At 40.5% G+C, this 17,196-nt stretch overlaps 1 protein-coding gene across 1 annotated transcript in view; it reads right to left on the reverse strand.

The window, feature by feature from the left end:
• Positions 1 to 17,196, reverse strand: part of FBXW4 (F-box and WD repeat domain containing 4) — a 225,023-nt gene that overhangs the window by 97,467 nt on the left and 110,360 nt on the right. Inside the window, exon 6 of the mRNA XM_030202853.1 lies at positions 4,985 to 5,050. Coding sequence (XP_030058713.1) covers positions 4,985 to 5,050 — 66 coding nt within the window. The remainder of the gene's footprint in view (positions 1 to 4,984; positions 5,051 to 17,196) is intronic.

A 17,196-nucleotide genomic window follows, 5' to 3' on the forward strand; every position in this document is an offset into this window, starting at 1 on the left:
CCCCCCCCCCCCCCCGTCCACCACTGCGCCCCCCCCCCCCCCCCCCGTCCACCTCTGCGCCCCCCCGTCCACCTCTGTGCCCTCCCAAAATTGCAGAGCTGGCTATAGCCGGGGGGGCAATACATTACTCTCTCCAGGAAAAAAAAATTAAATGATCCCAGGTTCCAATCTAATTCATGTTTAATGTGGGATAAAATGCCATAAGTAAGTAAATAAATATAAACTTTTAATGTTGAGCACCTGATTCTCAAAGTGAACACAATCCAAACACTATAATGAAAATAAAAATGATTTTTTTTCTACCTTTGTTGTCTGGTGACTGTTTTTCTGATCATGCTGGCCCAGTATCCGATTCTGCTGCTATCTGTCCTCTTAACTCCGTTTCCAGGGCTTCCTTTCCATTTATTTCTTTCCTTTCCTCCCTTCTTCTTCATTTCTAGTCCTCAGCTTCTGCCTATTTTCTTCATCCATGTGCAGTTTTTCTCCTCTCTTCCTTTTCCCTCATCTCATCTCCTTCCTCACTCTTCCCTCCCCTCCATCCATGTCCAGCATTTCTTCTCTCTCCCCTCCTCTCCCCTGCCCTGCATGCACCCATGTCCAGCGACCCTTCTCTCCCCTGCCCTCTATCCACCCATGTCCAGCAGTGACCCTCCTCTCCCCTGCCCTGCATACACCCATGTCCAGCGACCCTTCTCTCTCCTGCCCTCTATTCACCCATGTCCAGCAGTGACCCTCCCCTGCCCTGCATACACCCATGTCCAGCGACCCTTCTCTCCCCTGCCCTCCATCCACCCATGTCCAGCAGTGACCCTCCTCTCCCCTGCCCTCCATGCACCCATACCCAGAGACCCTCCTCTCCCCTGCCCTCCATCCACCCATGTCCAGCAGTGACCCTCCTCTCCTCTCCCCTGCCCTGTATGCACCAGCGACCCTTCTCTCCCCTCCATCCACCCATGCCCAGCGGCTCCCTTCTCTCCCCTACCACCCCCTCCCGACTTGTTCAGCAAATTCTCCTGCTTCCTCCCTCCCTCCCTCCGGATCCAGTCCCTCACCGACCCTGCCTTGGCCATCGAATTCTTCAGGGCAGGCAGTGTTGCCTGCCCGCTGCCATCGCTAACTCTCCTCCGCCGCCCGATCGCGCTTCAAAATGGCCGCCGAGATTTACAGAAGTCTCGCGAGGCCTCCTCTGGAAGTCTCGGCGGCCATTTTTAAAGCGCGAACAGGCAGCGGGGGAGAGTCAGCGATGGAAGCGGGCAGGCAACATTGCCTGCCCCGAAGAATTCGATGGCCAAGGTAGGGTCGGGTGAGGGACCGAATCCGGAGGGAGGAGGGAGGGAGAGCCGGCTCGCCCTTTCCAACAACCGGCTCGCAAGTCCGAGCAAAATTTAAAAATCGGAGCGAGCAAGCCGGCTCCAGCACACCACTGTTTGTAGCATTTGTATCCCACATTTTCCCACCTATTTGCAGGCTCAATGTGGCTTACATTATGCCATAATGGCGATCGCCATTTCCGGGTACAGATTTTCGAATGGTAGTACATTTTTGTGCATGCATACATGGTAAAGAAGAGTACATTGTGGTTTTGCATACAAAAGATTTTGCAATAAGGTGCATACATACATGATACAGAGGAATGCATTATGGCATTGCATAAAGTTTTCTAAGTGATATAATGAATTGTAACATAAGTTAGGTCCTCGACTATAGAGATGTCATTTTCAATTTAGGAAATAGATTGCTTTATAGCGGTGGGGTTAAACAGTCAAACGGCACGAGTTTGGTTTTGTCTAGTTCGTGTAGAGTCTATTTATTTTGTATATAGGATGGATCATTATGGTAAGCCTTCTTGAACAGGTTCGTTTTCAGTAGTCTACGGAAGATTGTTAGGACATGTATTGATTTTATGGCTTTCGGTAGTGCGTTCCATAGTTGCGTGCATACGTAGGAGAAGCTGGATGCGTATGTGGATTTATATTTTAGTCGTTTGCAGCTGAGGTAGTGGAGATTGAGGAATGTTCGTGATGATCTTTTTGCGCTCCTAGTAGGCAAGTCTATGAGGTCTGCCATATAGGTCAGAGCTTCCCCGTGAACGATTTTGTGGACTAGGGTGCAAACTTTGAATGCAATTCATTCTTTTAAAGGGAGCCAGTGTAATTTTTCTCTTAGGGGTTTGGCGCTTTCGTATTTCGTTTTCCCAAATATGAGTCTGGCTGCTGTGTTTTGAGCTGTTTGGAGCTTCTTAATGACTTGTTCTTTGCATCCGGCATAGATAGCATTGCAATAATCTAGATGACTTAGAACCATCGATTGTACCAGGCTACGGAATATTTCCCTTGGGAAGAAAGGTTTGATCCTTTTAAGTTTCCACATTGAGTAGAACATTTTCTTTGCAGTATTTTTCGCATGGTCTTCGAGTGTTAGGTTTTGGTCGATTGTGACTCCCAGAATTTTCAGACTATCTGAGACCGGGAGGGTGTAGTCTGGGTGTTTATAATGCTTGGTTTGTTTGTGTTATATTGTGAGGACAGAATTAGACATTGTGTTTTTTCTGCGTTTAGCTTTAGTTGGAATGCATCCGCCCATGAGTTCATTATTTGGAGGCTGTGTTTAATTTCATTTGTGATTTCTGTTAGATCGTGTTTGAACAGGATATATATCGTGACATCGTCTGCATAGATGTATGGGTTAAGTCCTTGGTTGGATAGCGATTTGGCTAATGGTGTCATTATTAAGTTAAAAAGCGTTGGTGAAAACGGTGATCCTTGTGGTACTCCACATTCAGGTTTCCATAGTGTTGATGTTTTTGAGTTTGATATCACTTGATAGGTTCTTGCTGTTAGGAATCCTTCGAACCATCTAAGTACGTTTCCTCCAATCCTGAAGTAGTCCAGGATGTTCGAGAGTATTTGGTGGCTGACCATGTCGAACGCACTAGACATGTCAAATTGTAGTAGAAGCACATTGTTTCCAGTTGCAATTAATTGTTTAAATTTGGTTATGAGAGTGGTTATAACTGTTTCAGTGCTGTGGTTGGATCGAAATCCTGACTGTGATTCATGTAATATATTGAATTTTGTTAGGTAGTTGGTAAAGTTGTTTCGTTACCATACTATCCAGTAATTTGACTACCAGGGGAATTGATGCTACTGGTCGATAGTTGCTTGTGTCGTTTAATTTTTTCTTTAAATCTTTGGGTATAGGGGTAAGAAGTATATTTCCTTTGTCCTTGGGGAACAATCCATGTTGCAACATGTAGTTCATGTGTGATGTTAGGTCTGTTATGAAGCGTTGGGGGGCAAGCCTTATTAGGTTGCTGGGACAGATATCTAATTTGGAGTGGGTTTTGGAGAATTTGTTGATTGCTTGAGTGATGGTTTCTTCGGTTAGTAGGTCGAAGTTGGTCCATGTTCGGTCTGCTGGGTATTCACCGCGTGTTTGGTCCAAGCAGTCCATGAATTTTTCGTGATCAGTGGTATTGAGTGGTAGCGTGGATCGTAGTTTTATAATTTTCTCATTGAAGTATTTGGCGAGGTTGTCTGCTGATGGGGTGTCTGTGCTGGTTGTGGTCACCGGTGTAGTGTCTATTAATTTATTCACGATTTGGTAGAGTTTATGTGCATCTTTGTAGTCTGGCTCTATTTTGGTTTTGTAGTATGCTCGTTTGGTTTGTCTTATTGAGTATTTGTATTTTCCTTGTATTTGTTTCCATGCATTGAGTGTAGATTCGTCTTTCATTTTTTTCCATGCTCGTTCACATATGTGTGAGAGATAGTTGCAAGTATAGTTATTTTATTTTATTTTTTTGAGGCCTATTCACATTCACACCCATTCCTGGCCCTACTCTTTCACTCAGGTCACAACCTGGTCCCCTCCTGCTCCACAGTTCCACTTCCTTTTGTGTCTGCAAATAAAATTTTATATATTTAGATAGATAGATAGATAGATAGATAGATAGATAGATAGATAGATAGATAGATAGATAGATAGATAGATAGATAGATAGATAGATAGATAGATAGATAGATAGATAGATAGATAGATACACAGATAGAGCCAACTGCAGTCTGATTACAGGCTACGTTTTGTACTTCCATGTAAAACTACTGGTTGGGGGCAATTTTCAAAAATATGCCGTTGTTACTAAAGTCCATAGGTTAAAAAAAAAAAATCTCAGAACTTTGCGCCAGTTCTCAAAGTATGCATGCAATTTCCCTTTTGCAAATTCCCAAAGGAAGAAGTATCCAAAGAGATTTGCATCTGCCTTTTCTGCAGATATTTATCCCCTGAAAAACGGAACGTGCTGTTGCTTTCCTTAGCCTAGCACCCACCTGTTTTTCCGCACAAGCAAAACTGTTGTATCTTACGTACTTCATCTGCAAATTTGATATTCTGTCTTTCCCCTTGGATATCAGAGAGGTATATAAAGAAGCAACATGATGTTTACAATAAAAGAAAATAATAATATTCCATCAGCAAAAACACAATACAGCCACAAAGTTATGCACATTGTATAAAGGACCAAATAAAAGAAAAACAGTCATATAATCAGATAAGCCTTAAAAACACAATTTATGAAGAACCTACACTGAAAAATTATACCATGTGAAAATATAAGAACCAGAGATAAAAACAAACATTTATCGGCCAAATGTAGAGTTCAAGCTGAAGCATGCTACAAGTCAGCCATCTTATGGATAACACAAGTCAGTCATCTTAAAGAGAGGATCTGTCTACTTCAAGCCCTATGGTCTCCAGTTCCCTGGTCAGGCCACTATTCATACGGAACATACCGTAACCTTCCTTTTTGGGGTCATGAATTTTTGTTCATTTTTCTATTTGAATGCTGTTGGATTTATTGTATATTTGCTATAAACGTCATGCCCTCACCTTTGATGCTACTGAATCATAAACCACTTTGATACTATTATAAAAGGCAATATATCAAATATATTAAACCGTAAACATTTGATTAGAATATCCATACCTCTCCAGATTCCAAATTCTGAGTGGTGATACATGCCTGCAACAAGCTGTTCCTGTCACAAATGAACTAAAAAAAAAAAAAAAAAAAGACACTAAGTTAGGCCAATATTATAGGTCTTGAAAAATGTTCGCTATATATACCTTTTGACATTTATGGCATTAAAAAACTACAAGTATCCATTTTATCTATCTAAGGGAGAATGTTCAAATTAATCTATGCATATGTACTGGAATGGGTGGGCCAGTGAGGCCATGGTGTGACCAATATTTTACCTAACACGGAATTAGCAACTAGACAACTTGGGGTGGGTCATTGATGTGATTGTTGGCCACTTCAACCAAAAAGGTGTTCTACTCTAAGTATATGCATTTTTAATACCCATATGCTCCTTAGGGAATTGCTGTCAAACTACAGCTTCAAGGGAAGGGAGAATGACAAATTTTGTATTCTGGTTGCAATGCCACAAAAAAGTAAAAGAATGCAACAGATGTAAACTAAAACCACACTTGAAATTGGTGGCTCAAATATAGGAAATAAAATATTTTAAAAAAGCCTTACAAATTAAAACAGAAATTTATAATGCATTAGAAACCTTTGGATAATACTATAAATAATTTAGAGGCCCTTTTACTAAGCTGTTTTAGGCACTAATGAGCATCTAATGCAGCTTAAAATAGCATACTGCGGGATGTGCTAAAGGCGACTTGTTGTAAGTGCCATTTAGCGCACATATTGTTTCTATTTTTTGGGGGGGTAGGGGTGTGTCAGGGGGCAGAGGCTTTACCGCCTACGAAATAGGTAGCAGTAAGGGTTCACAAAGTAATTTTTTTTATTAATGCTCACATGCTAATGGCAACATTAGCACACGGCCATTATTACAAAAAAATGGAAAAATCGGCCATTTTACAGCTGAAGCAAAAATGGCCTTAGCAATAGGGGAAAACCTGCATGAAGGCACACTAATGCCATTTTTTGCAGCAGCTTAGTAAATGGGCCCCTTAGGCACATAAACCACTATCAGTAAAAGACATAATACTAAAAATGTATTTATTTATTATTAGAATTTATTTACTGCCTTTTTGAAGGAATTCACTCAAGAATAGATCAAACATGGGCAATAGGCAATTAGAGCAGTAAAAATATTCAAATAACAATACAAAGTATGGCATAGTACACTACTTACAATGTCAACACAATATGTAATAGAACATTTTAGTGAAGGGTAAAGCAAAGATGCAACATATAGATAGGTAAGAGAGTAGGAAGAGTTAGAAAGTAAGGTGACTGATTTAAAGAAAGTTGCACATGAGGTCAGAGAGATGGTTAAATATCTCAGCTAGGGTAGGAGTGGATAAACATGTCCTGCTGCAGTATGTGCAGGACATGTTTATGATTAGATAAGTAGCTAAAAAATTGAAACCAAAGTACTGACACAACCACCTTAAGATAATAATGGCTGCAGGTGTGGATCTTTCAAGGGCTACAAAATCTTGGAGCTAGGTTGAATTTTATGTTATCTGGGTCTCTTAAGTTACAAACAAGGGTAGAAGGATTTTTAAAAAATATATATATATTATGATTCTTGACCTATGTGAACTAAGGGGCCCAATTACAGAGCAGCAGTAAGCCCAACGTGGGCTTACCACTCGCTCGTCTGGGACTACCGCCGGCCCAACACGGCCGCCGGCAGTAGTCCCGCCCCAAATGCATGCCATTTCCGGAGGGAAAAGAAAACCAGTTACCGCTGGGTTAGCGCAGGAGCCCTTATTGCCACTTCAATGGGTAAGGGCTACCCGTCGCATGGCCATGCAGTAAGTTATCTCCCTGCGTGGCCATTTTGGGGGGGCTTTTACAAGCTGCGGAAAAAGCGCTCCTGGCACACGTGAAAAACGGCCCCCGCAGATAGCTCAGGGCCTTTTTTCCCGCAACTTGGTAAAAGGACCCCTAAGTCTTTAAGGGGTTCTTTTACCACTTTTAGCACGGTCAGGAAATGGCTGATTTTTCTATTTTGCAATAATGGCCATGTGCTAATTTTCCCATTAGCGTGTGGCCATTAGCGTGTGAGCCCTTAATTACACCTATTTTCTAAGTAGTAAGGACTCAAACACTAACCACGCACTAATCGGTGATTAGTGCAAAACACGCCTATTCTCCGTCCCAGCGCTAAAAAATACATTTTATTTTTTAGCGAGTAGGTAGTGCACGCACCTGCAAAAACTACTGCGGGACGCCCGAGCGTGTCCCGCGGTAGTACTTTTTATTCTGCAGTAAGCACGCGTTATTGCTTACTGCAGCTTAGAAAAAAGGGCCCCTAAAAGGGGAAAATTCATGGTTTTACACACATCAATATTCAGTATTGGTAGTGATCACATTTTTAAAGCTGGCCATGCATATGCTTCATGCTGGAGGGATGTTTAGATTAGGGGGAGGGGAGTGGCTTCATGCTGGGGGGGGGGGGGGCACTGGCCCTTTTAAGAGCATTAGGTCCTCTTACACACTTTGGGCCAGATTCTATACATGGCACCTAGAAAATCCGCAAAGAAAACATTTCTGCCTAAGCATATTCTATAAGTGGCGCCTAGATTTCGGCACAATATATAGAATATGCTTAGTTGATATCACAGCGTCTAAAACTATGCGCCTCCATTTATACCAACGAAAACTTGGTGTAAATCCCGGTGTGTAGATTTAGGTGCAGAGGACTATATTCTATAACTACCTGCGTAAATTCTGAAATGCCCATTTCCCTACCCATAACAACGCCCCTATTTGCCTGTGTGCATTAAGATTTAGGCACAGTGCACTACAGAATACGCTTAGGGAGTTGTATGCATAAATTCTAATTGTCAATTAGTGCTCAATATTGCTTCATAAGTGCTGTTAACAATGCCGAGTGGCTTGTTAAGCTAATTAACTTATGCACGTTGTTACAGAATACGCTTGGATTTCGGTGCAAATCTCTAGGCACACTATAGAGAATCCAGGGGTTACTATAAATATGTATAAATATGTTTGAACATTGGGCCCACAGCTTTTAATTCTCAAACACCACTTAACCAATTTTTTTCAAGTTTCGCCAAGTGCTATGAAGGGATATGTGCCGATTTCCAAGGAAAATACCTTTTTATACTGACACATTTATTAGGGAGCGACAGTTGTGATTTAAAACAGAAGCCTCACTTCAATGGTTGTAAATGCACCACACCATAATAAAATATCTTATCTTTGAGGTAATAGAGGCAGAGAGGCAATTACCCTTATTTGAGGACTCCAAATCATATTGCTGGTCTGCAATGAATAGGAGTCAAAATCTAGAAGTTAAAATCCAGTTCTCTTACGGGAAAAGATACAACTTAGATCACAATCTAAGGCTTTCTCTTTTGATTTTGTTGATGCTTTGTTTTCTCTTAAATCTAAAACTTTTGATGATGGCAGCAGTACCTCACCACACCACTACTATCATCATACAGTATTTGGGAAGGCAATGACAGTTTCATTCTCAGCTCTTACTGACAAGCCACACTTATGGTACTATGTACAGAAAGGTGCTTTTCACTTAACCCTAGTGATGTGCAGATGGGGTTCTCTTTGTTTACTAAAAGATCTGAAGAACTCTGGCTTCCAAAGGAAACCATTCTCTTGCAGCTAGCAAGCGGACTTTCTTTTCCCCACAACCTCATGCCCTCAAAGTCGAAAGCACCTTCCAAACAAGCCTTAGCCTTCTGTTTGGAGCAGCCTAAAGCCCTTTTAACCACAATAAAGCTGAGACTGCCATTACCAAACACACTTTAACTGGCTAGCAGACTGCATTTCCTTCGCTTATGCCCAGGTAAGATTAAGCATCAAGGGTCCTGTTAAGGCTCATCATGTGCAAGCTATAGTTGTATCAGTAGCACACTTGAGATCAGCCTCCATGGAGATTTTAAGGGCTGGGACCTGAATATATGTCCATTTATTTTTTTATTGGATGATTTTGATATACTGCATTTCTAAAACAGCACTATGATGTACAATACAAAATTACAGCGACAGTAAACAATCAAAAACAGAGAACAGCCAACCAAAAGGGGAGAAGAGGGAGACTGGAACTGCACAACAATATCAACTTCCAGTAAATATGTATAAGTACCAGGACACACAAGAGGGACAAGAAATGAAGCCCTAGAGGACAAGTGGTCTATAATCCAACATACGGAGTCAAGAATCAGGAAAAGTCATAAGAACATAGTAGCCATATAGAAATGTAAGTAGTAGTAGTAGCCATACTGGGTCAGACCAATGGTCCATCTAGCTCAGTATCCTGTTTTCTAAACAGTGGCCAAGCCAGGTCACAAGTACCCGGCAAAAATCCAATTAGCACCAGGAGCCTTCAAAAACGGGACACAGTTCCTAATAAGTACTTGTATATATGTAAACCGCTTTGAATGTAGTTGCAAAATACCACACAAAGGCGGTATATCAAGTCCCATTTCCCTTTATTGGTCAAAATCAATATACCAGTGTAAAAGGAGGTTTAATAGACAGGAGATGAAGTGGCGTCAGTCTAAGTTTCCCCTTCCTAGCACAGCTGTCATCCCCGTTCACTCAAAACAAAGCAAGCAAACCTATGAGCTGCTGCACCCACATTGTTGCTCTTTATTGTTGGTAGCATTTTTATTTAATCTCACTTATATTTTCAAACATGCCAGAGTGTGCAGCATACAGATGTACACAGAGGAAGTATAATAACGGAATAACTTTTCATAGGTAGAGTAGTAATTTGTTATAAATCTTAATCAGTGGTCAGTTAGAGGGGCTGGTTACAGGGACACCCTGGCACGTGCAGAGATTTTTTTCTCCTGGTAATGGGTCACTAAAACAGACATCATGTTATGAGAATCAGGTGCTCAACATTCAGAGTTTCTATCTATTTATTTATGACATTCATATCTCACATTTAACGTGTATTAGGTTGAAACCAGGGATCCGATGAAGAAGGGTTACCTTCGAAAGCTAATCAAAAAATGTACTAAGTTAGTCCAATAAAAAAGGTATCATCTTATTTTATTATCTTTTATTTTATTTATATTGATTACGTTCAGTGAAGGAATATTTTCGGATTCGTTTTAAATTTACTACTTTACAGCTTCATTGCGTGCCCCCTAGTCCTAGTATTTTTGGAAAGAGTAAACAAGCAATTCACATCTACCTGTTCCACTCCACTCATTATTTTATAGACGTCTACCCTCAGACATCTTTTCTCCAAGCTCAAGAGCCCTAGCCACTTTAGCCTTTTCTCACAGGGAAGTCATCCCATCCCCTTTATCATTTTCGTCACCCTTCTCTGTACCTTTTCTAATCCCACTATCTTTTTTGAGATGGGGTGACCAGAATTGAACACAATATTTGAGGTGTGGTCGCACCATGGACCAATATAAAGGCATTATAACGTCCTCATTTTTGTTTTCCATTCCTTTCCTAATAATACCTAACATTCTATTTGTTTTCTTAGCTACCGCCACACACTGAGCAAAGGGTTTCAACGTATCATCAACAATGGCGCCTAAATCCCTTCTTGGTCGGTGACTCCTAATGTGGAACCTTGTATTATGTAGGTATAGTTTGGGTTCCTCTTTCCCACATGTTTAAATGTCATTTGCCATTTAGATGCCCAGTCTCTCAGTCTCATAAGGTCCTCTTGTAATTTTTCACAATCCTCATGAGATTTAACAACTTTGAATAACTTTGTCTCATCAACAAATTTAACTACCTCACTAGTTACTCCCATCTATAGATCATTTATAAATATGTTAAAAAGCAGCGGTCTCAGTATTTTATAATCTAGGTGATACTTCCACACTCTGCCCAAACTCCACCTCTATGTATGCCCACCAACAAATACAAGCCATTATTTCAAAATATGTACTTTTGTGCCACTCATTATTTTTATAAGAATTCATTTATGCACACGTGTGTCTATATCAGTGTATAAATGACTATAATACCGACAAAGTATACACTCCCTTATAAAATACCCTCTTAGTGCACTTAAGAATACAAGGCCTGAGATATATTCTAGTTAAATTCCTGTTCTCCTTCTTTCTCCCTTCTGTGCTGTCTCTCCACTCCACCATCAGGTCTTTAATCTTTGCTACGGACTTTACTCCTTGCCATCTAAATCACACTCACTACCTCTCTGGATTAAGGATAGAAGGATGCACCTAGGAAATGGGTCCTACCTTCACTCACACTGGCTTTTCCACTTAGACCATAAAGCCACTGGCTCTACTCCTCTTCCATTCCCTGATTTGTTCAGAGGATGCTATGTGAACATGTAGTAGGAGGCCTATAAAATTAGTACTGGAAGTTTTTCTCACCTTCTTCACTGAAGGATCCTCCGCTTATGATTCCAATTCTCACTTATTCTGGCATTCTGTGCCTTTGGGGTGTTAAGCTGAAGTTCTGGCTTAGACCTTTACGCCTACTTTCTTATTTATTTATTTATTTATTTACTTATTTATTTATTGTATTTGTATCCCACATTTTCCCACCTCTTTGCAGGCTCAATGGGCTTTCTTAGAAAACGGGCATTATTCCTTATCCTTCCCTTCTCCTCCTCCTTGACCTCTGGAGTCAGGAGCCTAACTCCTCAGTGGCCTCATGGGTGGGCAGCCCACTCTTTCAACTCCTATATTGTTTTGATTTCCTTTAGGCTAGGAACACAAACAGCTCCTGCCTACACTTATTTTTATACTTCTAACCAATTTTAAATACATGCATACTACCAGGGTCTCCCAGATAACCCACCCCCTCATTACATTTGAGTGTCACTACTCTGAAGCAAGGATGCAGACGGTTTCTGCTGTTACTGCAAGTAATACAATGTAAACCAATCCCAGCACTTTAAAATATTTTAGAACAGACACCACTCATTAATCTCTCCAGTAAACATAGAATTTTTATGTACCTCGGTGGAAACTTGTTTCACATATTCATCATTGATCCAAAAACTTATAAAATATTCACTTTAATATTTTCCCATATTCTCTAAAGAAATAATGTTCCTTTATAACTTATTTAATTGTAATTATAAATATGAAATATCAACTTTGTTTTCATAATATAGGACCGATAATATGGGAAAATATTAAAGGAGAAATTAGGTCTTACCTGATAATTTTCTTTCCAAGCAAACATGTGTGGACCTCTCATCTCTGGAAAGCATGTAGAAAGTACCATGCAAGGTGACAATCCTTATTTGACCCATTACTTCGCACCAACTAAACATCTCAGAAACCTCGAGTGAGCCTCTGGAATAGTGAGAAGGACTAATTGAAAGAAAATTATCAGGCAAGACCTAATCTCTCCTTCCATTACATAGCTTCCCACTATTCCAGAACCTGTGGGATGTTCAAAAGCAATCCCTAGACCGAGTGAAATGCTGGCGCCACTGCCACCCAGAGGAACAAAGCCCCCAAACTGGCTTCTAAGCATACCACAATGTCCACCCTATAGTGCTCAGCAAAGGCATGTTTCAGCAAGCTTTCCACCAGCAAGGTGATCTTCTTAGTTACCGCCGTAACCAGGGAGCCCACCCTGGGAAGCTTCAATTTATCTTTCTCCTCCGGAACTAATGGGTAGCGAGCCATGACTCTTCCCACTCTCAGCTCCACGTCCGGTAAGACCCATTCTGCTGTAATCAGGTCCTGAATGTCTGGATACATCAGGAAGGTCTTAGAAGGACAGATGGATTGGGGGGGGGGGGGGGCGGAAGAAATGGAAAAGAATAAAATCTGGAATTCAGTAGATTGTTGGCAGAGTTGCCAGGACATGGTTTGTTTTCTGTATTAATATTGTTCTTGATGCCTGTAACTGAATCCATGGAACAATAAAAATATTTTGAAAAAAAAAGGACAGATGGAACAACTGACACTGAAGCAGAAGGCTCCTAAATGGAAAGCACCATCTGTGACTCAGAAATAAGAGAACTGAGATCCTCTTTATGAAACAACCTCAGTACTTTCAGTACATTCAGTACATTCCTCTCCTCTAATGGTTCCTTCAACAATGGCTCCTCTGAATAGACCAAGGCCACATCAGATAAGGAGGGAAAAGCAGAGATAGCCTAATCTGCCCTCACCTGGAGGTCTAAACAAGACCTCTTAGGAACTGGAGGGGCAGCAGGGCGAGAAACTGAAGCACCTTGCAGCAACTATGATTATATCTGCTTCAGTAAATAGGTCTGGTGTAACAGCAATATAAACTCCGGAGAAAACAAAGATCTCGATGCAGCTGAATGCTCTGTTGGGCCTAGAGGCTGTAAAATGGCAGCTGTTCTCCACGCATGATCAGCCAGATGCTGCTCCTCACTGCCAGTCAGCCCCGACATAATGCTCTCCTGCATCAAACTGTGCACTGGCCCAAAGACCCCAGTACAGCAGAAACACCACTTAACTGCCTCTTTGAGAGTTGCCATTCACCCTTACTGTCACCAGCACAGCACAACATGTCCCAATAAGTGAGTCAGGATCCCTTCCCTGCACCAAGCAGAACTTGCAGCCCTCCAAGCAATTTAAACTTTAGTCGACTTACCACTGCAGTTGCTCCCCCCAAGCTCACAGTCTCCACAAGTCTAACCACAAATGAGAAAGGCTCAGGACCGATACTCTGTCCCATGCTCTCCAGCAAACCTCTTTCCTTCTCCCCCCCCCCCTTTTTTTTTAAGGTTGTTGTGCTGGAAAAGGAGAGCACCAGAGGAAACCAGGGAGATGTGAAGAGAGGGAAGAAGTGAATTCGAATGATACCAGAGAAAGGTATCTGAAGACCTCCAGATATAACTCTGCAGACTCAAGCCACCCACAAAGCTCAACTAGGGACCAGTTGACCAACTGGACCAGGAGCAAATCACTGAGAAACAGAGGCTGAAAAGTGTCCATCCACCTGTTGGAGATAGAAAATACTGAGGAGCTGAACTCGATGCTTAGTTTTCAATTCTCTGTCTTCACCTGCTGGTTGACGGATACAACTATCTCACAGGTTCTGGAATAGTGGGGAGCTACATAATGGAAGTGAATATTTTATGTCAGTTATTGGACCTATGATGAACTTGGTAAGTCATAAGGTTGTGTACCTCATGTGAAACGAGTTACTGCGAAGGTCAATAAAAATTCCATGTTTACTTGAGAGATTAAAAATGAGTGGTGTCTGCTCTGAAAGATTTTAAAGCACAGGGATTGGTTTACACTGTATTACAAGCTTACCCCTGAGCATCATAAGATTTGACCTTAAATAAATTATTGATTGGTTACTCCAAGTAAGGCATATTTTGATATCCTCCTACTTATAGATACTTAGAACTTTAAGATTGCCTCCATATGGTTATGACAAAGACTATTAACTCCATTCTGTGGATATCCTTTTGAAGGAACTGTCTCCAGAATGGAACACAGTACTCCAAATGCGGTCTTGCCAGTGATTATATTATACAAAGGTACTATCGCCTCATTTTTCCTGTTGGTCATTCTCCCTACTCAGCCACTAGTTAGATATAGTTAGGGCTTCTATTCTTAGCAGCTTATTTTCCCAGCTAATTAAAGATTCTTTGAGGGTACAAAAAATGCTATTGCTGGATACCCTTTTTCCAGTGGAATCTAATATCTATGTTTGTGTCACTTAGAAGTCATCAGCATAGAAAGAGCACATAACTGGAGAGAGGTGAGAGTACTAGGGAAAGTGGGCTTTTCCAGAGTTTACCTACTAACCTCTATTTTATTTTTTTTTCCATTGGGGTGTTTTATTGTGTTCAATGGTTAGCTTCACAATTAGCTTCATTTTATTATTGTTTCCAAATCCAGAGAATGTATGGGAACCACTCCCTTTAAATTGTCTCACTCTTCTCTCTCCAGGTCTGCAAAGAATTTCAGGAGATATGCTCCACTGTACTTTCTCTACTTGTTACTAAACTAATTTGTTTCTTGACTAGCTTTTGTGACCTAACTCACTCAATTCATCACAGAAAATTCAAAAGATGATATTACTAAAAAAAATATAAGTGAATTATAAAAATCACTCCATTGATAGTCTGAAGGGGAAAGGTTAGGAGGAAAGGGCTGATGGATGATCAGAAGATATCAGGTAATAGAATTGTATTGCTGTTATTTAAAAGCAGTTATCCAGATATCTGCAGCTGCTATCCAAGTACATGCCCGATCCAAGACCTATCCATGACTTTTCAGTGGCACCCTATTCCTATACATATAGCATGGGGGCAGAATGAGGACATTTCACCTAATTCTATGGAGAGTAAACTCAAATGTATTTTATATATACATAGCACAGAGGAGGAGAGTGCATTAAGATCTCCTTATGTTGAATGTCTTTTGCATGGGTGATTGTAGAGCGCTGTGGAATGTGCTGGCATGGTTTGCAGAATGAGATATTACAGGTATTTGTAAATTCTTTTTTCTGAGTTTCTGTTAGAAGCTTGCTTTGTAATAATTTTTCTGTCAGAATGTTAGCGCTGGCACAGCAAGGAATAGTTCTTACATGGGAAAAGAACTTAGCTGAAGGAAAGCGTTCAGTTAAATTCTTATTATTTTTTGCAATTTAAAATAAAATACAAAGATCCATCTGTTTTACAAAAGTAGTGTTTCAATATCCCACTATATAAACATGGCTTTTGGAATAAAAAAAATAATAATTTGATGGGTTGGGGGGGGGGGGGGGGGGGAGACAAGGTCTTGAAATTCAAAAACCAGATCTATTAAGCAAAACTTGGTGTATTTTTTTCAATGTTATGCCACTAATTCTGAATCATGGAATGCTGCTTAAACAAAATAACTATGTAATCAAATTATTATCTTGAGAGGAACTTTCTTCTCACTTTCATTCCATCTCAAATTTGGCAATCAAGATTAGAAACAATTTTGGTCAATGATGAAGTTACCGCTAATCTCAAGATATCTCTCTATTACCTGGGGAATAAGATCCACCCAAACTCTTGTCCACCAGGTTGCATTCTATAAATAGTTATGTTTCACTTCTAGTATTGATTCTATGGGCCTCCTAGTACAGGTTCATATAGCACCCTCTAAACTGGAAACAAACTGAATAATCCCAGTTGTTCAGATTTAAATAAAAAGCTAAATTTAAATATAACTGCTTTAAAAAGTATGATTCTGTTAATAACTTAGCAATTGACCCCAAAATTGGGATAGACATTTGGTCAACAAAGCCCTGAACTACAAAGCAATGCTTTTTTTTCCTTAACATAATCCATTAATAACTAGTAAAGCCAATTACTGTGGCGAGTAACATACCAGCCTCTCAGAAATCATTCCAGTAGGCAATTTGTTTCTTAAAGGATTTTTTTTTTAAGAAAAAAAAAAGAAGCAAAGACACAAGCATTTCCTAAGAAGGTATGCAGGAGTTCTCTTTGATTATTGCCACAGGTCTAAATTAGCGTCAAGGTAAGTCAATAGGGAAGGGAGATGGGAGGAAACCGACACTTTAATCCCTGCCACTCTGGCAAGTCTGACCTCCCAGTAGGCCTGCGGTAGGGATTAATAGTTCTTCCCCACTGGTTCTACATTCCACCTCTGGTCCTCCCCCCTCACCCCTTCTTGCATGACCCAGACTGTTCTGCTGGCACACTGGGATAAAACAAGCTCACCTCCCCATATTCTATGAAAAGTTTTCCTTGGTCTCCAAAAGGAGCTAAATCTATCACAATACCTGTGGTTTTCCCACCACCTTGATCTTTCTCCACTAATACGCTTGGCTTTAAGTGCAATAGACTTTTCTTCTCCTTTATGAAAAGGCCACCTACACTCACAGTCAAAGAAATAAATTAATATTTAAAAGAAAATGTTTGTTCTAGTTGGAAAACAGTTAAGGGAACTCTGCTGCCACTAGCTGGTTCTTTTATACTGTTGAGGATAAATATCAGCACACCAAACTACTTAGAGAAAATACTATTCCTGATTTCTGCTCTTTCCTGGCAATCATCCGATTTTATGTATAAACTAACAATACTCTCAAATTCTTCCATGTCATAAAACATTCTTTTTTTTTCTGAAGTACACTTCTCCTACTGTGAAATATGCAGTCTTACTGTTACTGTAAGTTTCAAGGGATCAGATGTCATCAAGCTAAATCATTATTCTGATTATACAAACTATGCTGTAATAATAATTTAAAACAAAATCTTGGCTATGGCATTACAGAATGGCTCA

The sequence above is a fragment of the Microcaecilia unicolor genome, chromosome 5 (assembly GCF_901765095.1).
Source record: "Microcaecilia unicolor chromosome 5, aMicUni1.1, whole genome shotgun sequence".
Lineage (NCBI taxonomy): Eukaryota > Metazoa > Chordata > Amphibia > Gymnophiona > Siphonopidae > Microcaecilia > Microcaecilia unicolor.